We start from the raw sequence: 6,141 nt of genomic DNA on the forward strand, positions 1-6,141 counted from the left end.
TACCAACAGCTCGCATGTAGTTGGAATAGCCCCTTAGGCTATCAACGATTAGGTAGGGGAAAAAGACGATTAGGTCGTTTGGACATAAGCCTGACCCAAGACTCGTCATAACGACCGGTCCGGCGCTTCCTTCATACAGTGGATCCCCGTGACCTTTAATAGATCGTGGGTCCACTTTGTGGGACTACTGAGGGATAATTAAAAGTCTATTAATTTACTTTTTAGTCTATTATTTTACTTTACTCATAAAAAACGCTTCTCTGTCCTCCATTAAAGTAATAATGGCCCATATAAGTTTTAAGCTAATTTAACATTGTTAGTCACGAATAAGTTTATTGCATGCAAAATTTATGTTAGGTAGCTATTTTGTTTTACTTTTGAGATTGTATATTCCATAAATTACGCTTAGAAAAAAAAGGAAATATTCTAAATTACATCAGAGACAAACCAAATCATTAATAAGAAAAAAGGGAATTACGATGAAATTTTGTTTAAGTTCAAAAACTTCAAACCTAAGCTGGAAAACTAAAAGATAATAACAATAACTTAATTAGATATTTATACAATTTTTCTTTGATATCTTCAGGCAACGCCACGGATTTTACTTCTTTGTCTTTGTTAACTTCGGCGTGCCATGCCGAGAGCAATGACGGAGGTGGCATAAAAAAGTTCCAAATCTTGTTCGGCATTGTCACAATAAGAGCACAATAGGGGCCTTTGAAAAACAACTGAAAATAGAAAACAAAATATTTACCTTATGTAAACATTGACAGGTGGTAGGACCTCTTGTGAGTCCGCGCGGACAGGTACCACCACCCTGCCTATTTCTGCCGTGAAGCAATAATGCGTTTCGGTTTGAAGGGTGGGGCAGCCGTTGTAACTATACTTGAGACCTTAGAACTCATATCTGAAGGTGGGTGGTGCACTTACGTTGTGAATGTCTATGGGCTCCAGTAACCACTTAACATCAGGTGGGCTGTGAGCTCGTTCACCCATCTAAATAATAAAAAAAAAGTATGTAAACGATTTAAAATATTCATCTACAAATTATTGATGAAAATATGCTCTCCTACAGAAATAGCTTTATTATTAATTGAACTGATAATTAGCCTGTAAGAATCGCGTTTAACCCTTCCCTGTGTATTTTTGAATAAATCTTACTTCTAGGTCCGCACCGTCATCACATGAATCGACTAAATTAATATCAGATTTGTCTTCATGTATCATGCTGGAAAAAAATAATAAAAAGATTATATTTAATTAACGTAAGCTTCCAAAGACAACATTAATGGAACAATACGGTGTATTTTTTAATGTTTGATAGTGTAACATATGGAGGGGTCAAAGGCTATTTGGTTTCAACATTTCGCTTGATACGCGACATTTATTTTTGTAATTAAAGGTCCGTTTCATTTGGTATTAGCATCAACAGTTTGATGTTTTTAATTGAACTTCAATTAAGTTTAAGTTCAAGAAGTTATTTGTTATGGTATGTACTTTTTGAAAAATTTAACCTTTAAACGGTTCTCCTGTAAAAATGAGAATGTTGCTTAAACGACCCCTTGCCTTTCACCCCTCGATATGTAACGCATAAGCGAGAAGACGCGGAGGTACAATACTGCTTGAGCTAAAGTTTCAAGTGGTAATGGTTGTTTATGTACCTACATAGTAGTTGCAGTTATGGAGGGTAGAGGTAAGGAAAACCGTCTCTGTGTGTAAAAAGTGTCCGTTAAGATTTGCTAAATAAGGATGGCGCTACAGTAGCAACCGGGTAAATTTAAAAAAAGGCGCTGAAAGTTATTAGATTAAGATAGAGAAATAAAAAAGGACGAAATTACTGTAAGCACTACAGAATCACAAATAGTATGCTATTTAAAGCCGATAAGAAAATGCAATCGATGTCTCCATGTTTTATCACACCAATAATTCTAGGTTATATTGACGAAATTAGTTTGGACTACGTAAACATGTGAGGTCTTGTATATTACACTGTCACTAACTACTCTAGTCATTAAATATATTAAATTTCCTAACTCAGCATACTTCAATCAGTTAACAACTGCTCAACTCATATCATACCCGTGCCTATGCTAGCGCCATTCTGGAGGATTTTTGAACTGTTCTTTAGTGCTGAAAGTGGGACACTTTTTCAAGCTTCCTTCCATTATATGAGACGGTTCTCCTTACCTCTATCCTCCATAGTTGCAGTGTACGCGATACCTCTTACTAATTTGTAGCCACAGCTATCATCGAAAATGAGTAAACTTTTTGGAATGTAGAAGTTATTTAACGGTAATTTTTTTTTCAAAATGATCCGTTAACTTTTGTTTTGGAAAAAAAAAACAGAACAGAAAATAACAGAGAGTATTCAGATTAGGTAATAATTCTTTTAAATTGGTCGCTTTTTTATAAATCAAAGAATCCCTCTTCTGTAATCTTGTCGCAGCGAAGTTGTAGCAAATCTTTTTTGCATACTTTGCGAAGGCCAACTTACATTTTATTGATGATTTGCCACAATTTTTTCTGCGCTTCAGCTAAATTGCCTCCAATTCCCGACAACGATTCATTGGCGTTTTTAGAATTTGTAGTATTTGAATTCGAGTCTATTTTTGGTTTGAAACTTGTTAGCACCTTTTGTATTGTTTCAGTTGTTTGGTGTAATATGTGTCTAGAATAAAAAACAAACATAATTACGTTCAATATTTTGATAGCTTTTGTAGGTATGTAAGCGAGAAACTCCCGGATTTTATAAGGGTAGTAATCCATAGACTATCTATAGAGGTTTCCCGCGTATACAAAAAAATGATGGCCGCACCTTTAGAATGTTTACATGTCAGAAAAATAAACAATTTGAAAATTAAATAAAACGTTACAGTTCTGAATTATTGATGTATGTACGACAGGCGTTAATTCCCTTACAAGTGTGGTGATACTTTATAAAAAAAAACGGTTCACAAAAGCATTAAAAATCAATCGCTTTTGCTGCTGAGACTAAAATACATTGTATAATTAACAATGTATGATATCGACTAGGAGTGCTGGCATTAGTAAAATTAAATAAAAAGAAAAACTTCGAGCCGTCTCAGCGACTTATCGATAACAATTATAATACACATCACCAGAACATCTACAGTGTACTTTACAGCGCCCCTAGCGGCAAACGTAGGCAAACGGTCCAACTCCATACAAATTTGAGTTAACGCTTACGTTATCGAGAACGTTAAAAAACTCGCTTTTTTTTCCTTCCTAAGCTGAGAGCCTTGAGAGGCTATTTCAGCGTAACCCTAACGTTTGTAGGTGAGCTCACGGGGCTCAACCTGATGACGTTGCTAACACGAACCCTAGCAAGAGCCGTGCTTCGCAGAATCTACCACCGGATCGGAAACGCGACCCACTGAGAAGATCCAGGGAGAAACTCAGTGGGCTGTGTCTGAGAGTTAATTTACTCGTCGAGCCCTTCGTCGCAAGCGACGGGTTCGACGAGGACGGTGACCGGTGCTTGAAGTACCTAGAAGCACCGTTAGTAGATCGGGAGGATCCGAGATGACGTGTTTTGGGCGACGTCGACTGCTTTCCATTCTGTCCGCAGGATCGGGAATGTAGTTGCCGGCGGCCACGATGAGAGGGTTCTCGTGTCGTGCCGCTTTATCGAAGTGGCGCATCGACGCCGACTGCATATTCTTACTGGTGGACTCTAAGTCCAGGTCGTCGTGGAGGTCGACGTTCCTGACGAACCACGGGGCTCCGATGGCTATCCTGCAAAAACGGGATTGAATGATTTGGAAGGATTTTAAGTGAGTGCGGGCCGCGTGCGCGAACACTACACTTGCATAGGTCATGACGGGGCGTATGCAAGTTTCAAAACTCGCACTAAGCACGCAGTTCACTGCTCTACCTGTGTGCTTAATGCGAGTTTTTTAACGTTTTCGATAGCGTAAAAGTTAGCTCATATTTGTATGGAATTGTCGCCTGCCTACGTTTGCCGTTAGGGGCGCTGTTCCAACAGCATGCAAAATTGGGTTAACTTTTACGCTATCGAGAACGTTAAAGAACTCCCACTAAGCACACTGAACTATCGGAGGAACGAACGTATAGACGATATTTTTCTAGAGTTGTTTGTGCAGCTGGTTGATGGTAAATCATATACAGAAGTTACACTTTTCCACGTAAAATATTTTTTACAAAACACGAACAAATGTGGCTATGAAAATATTACCTTTTTTTATATAATTAGATTTTAGTATTTTCGCAAAGAGAGTCGTTGACATACTTTAAGATGACTTTTTTTTTATTACTTAGATGGTTGGACGAGCTCACAGCCCACCTGGTGTTAAGTGGCTACCTACTGGAACCCATGGACATCTTCTACAACGTAAATGCGCCACCCACCTTGAGATACATGTTCTAAGATCTCAGTATAGTTACAACGGCTGCCCCACCCTTCAAACCGAAACGCATTACTGCTTCACGGCAGAGATAGGCAGGGCGGTGGTACCTACTCAGGCGGACTCACAAGAGGTCCTACCACCAGCAATTACGCAAATTATAATTTTGCGGGTTTCACTTTTATTACACGATGTTATTCCTTCACCGTGGAAGTCAATAGTGAACATTTATTGAGTACGTAATTCATTAGAAAAATAGTTACCCGCCTGGGATTCGAACACAGGTGCATCGCTCAACACGAATGCACCGGACGTCTTATCCCTTAGGCCACGACGACTTCAAAATGATGACTACATTTTCATTGTACTATTTTGTAGTCACAATCGATTAAGATATTAATTTTTGAATATTAAATACTAGGTACGTTTAGAAATTTATTAAAGCTATTAGTTGAAGTTTCAGCTTTGAAACGTGCATGGCCTAAAGGATCAAAAAAAGAGAATGATATTTTGAAACAAAAATGGAAAATAAAAAAATTATGTATTTAACTAAGGCCTATCAAAATGCACTCCCATTAGGTCATTTCTACCGCGAAATATATATTTATTTATTTCTTATATGAATGGTGTTAAGTGGTTACTCCAGCCCATAGACATTTACAATCTAAATACCGCCACCCACCTTGAAATATAAGTTCTAAGCTATAGTTACAACGGCTGCCCCACCCTTCAACCGAAACGCATTACTGCTTCACGGCAGAAACAGGGAGGCGGTACCTACCCGTGCGGACTCACAAGAGGTCTTACCGCCAGTTTAAAGGATTATTTAACGAGACTTTAACTTGGATGACAATATTCACATAATGTCTAAGAGCTTGGGTAACCCTGGGTATATCATGTGCTCATCAACCCACCCAGTATTTAAATAAATGTGTTATTGTACTTTGATTGATTATTACGAAGCGTGAAGGCAATTCTAATTGTAATAAGGTTGAAAATTGGATAAAGTATTTAGAAATTTCTAATAATTCGCGACCTTAAGCGGCTTTATTAAGCGCGTTCATTCCTGTCAACTTATAAATTTTAAATGAGTCAAAATTACTTACTCATTAATAAGATATCCGTTGAGTGAGTAAAATTGTTCAGTTTTATTTTCATTAGCGTTTCTCAGCGTCAACGAATTCCAATCATCTTTCAAATTCAAAAACCAAACGTCGCCATTTTCGTACGCACTGGCGGGCACGTCATAGTCGTAATATTCAGTCGAGTCTATTCGAATGTCGTCAAGGTCATTGAAATCAAAATTATCGGCCATATTAATATTTTTTCCCGTAATTAACAAGAAATAGCATGATAAAATCATTGATCGAAACATATTCGTCTGTACCTCTTGTATACGCCACTAAATTAATAATGTCTTGTTTTTATATTGGCTAATAGCTAATATATTTGAATTTTCACACTTGTGTCAATAAATGTTTGAGCCAGTTTTATTTAGTCAGGCATTCATTAAATTGGCTTCTTAAACAAATACGTTATTCTAAGTAACACTTTTAGGATGTATTTTACGTTTGCATGGCGTAATGAAATCGTTGTTGAGAATTAAGCTATTGTTTGAATTCTAAAGCAAATGGTTTTTTTTCTGTTTTACTTAGAGCCTCAATCTTGTTCATTGGCTTGTACCACAATGAAGAGTTTCATCATGTTTTGGAGAACTGGTGTTCTATAAGACCCTTTATTATTATCTACCACCGGA

General features: G+C 37.5%; 1 protein-coding gene across 1 annotated transcript; it reads right to left on the reverse strand.

The window, feature by feature from the left end:
• Positions 1-213: 213 nt before the first annotated feature.
• LOC101743399 (uncharacterized) lies at positions 214-5,896 on the reverse strand. Its single transcript, XM_012691322.4, has 4 exons — positions 5,492-5,896; positions 2,495-2,668; positions 1,162-1,228; positions 214-728 (listed from the first exon to the last, which is right to left on the reverse strand). Exons 1-4 carry the CDS (start codon positions 5,758-5,760, stop codon positions 513-515), a joined length of 726 nt encoding a protein of 241 aa, XP_012546776.2. The 5' UTR covers positions 5,761-5,896; the 3' UTR covers positions 214-512.
• Between the last annotated feature and the right edge of the window lie 245 nt (positions 5,897-6,141).

The sequence above is a fragment of the Bombyx mori genome, chromosome 20 (assembly GCF_030269925.1).
Source record: "Bombyx mori chromosome 20, ASM3026992v2".
In the NCBI taxonomy this organism is placed as follows: domain Eukaryota; kingdom Metazoa; phylum Arthropoda; class Insecta; order Lepidoptera; family Bombycidae; genus Bombyx; species Bombyx mori.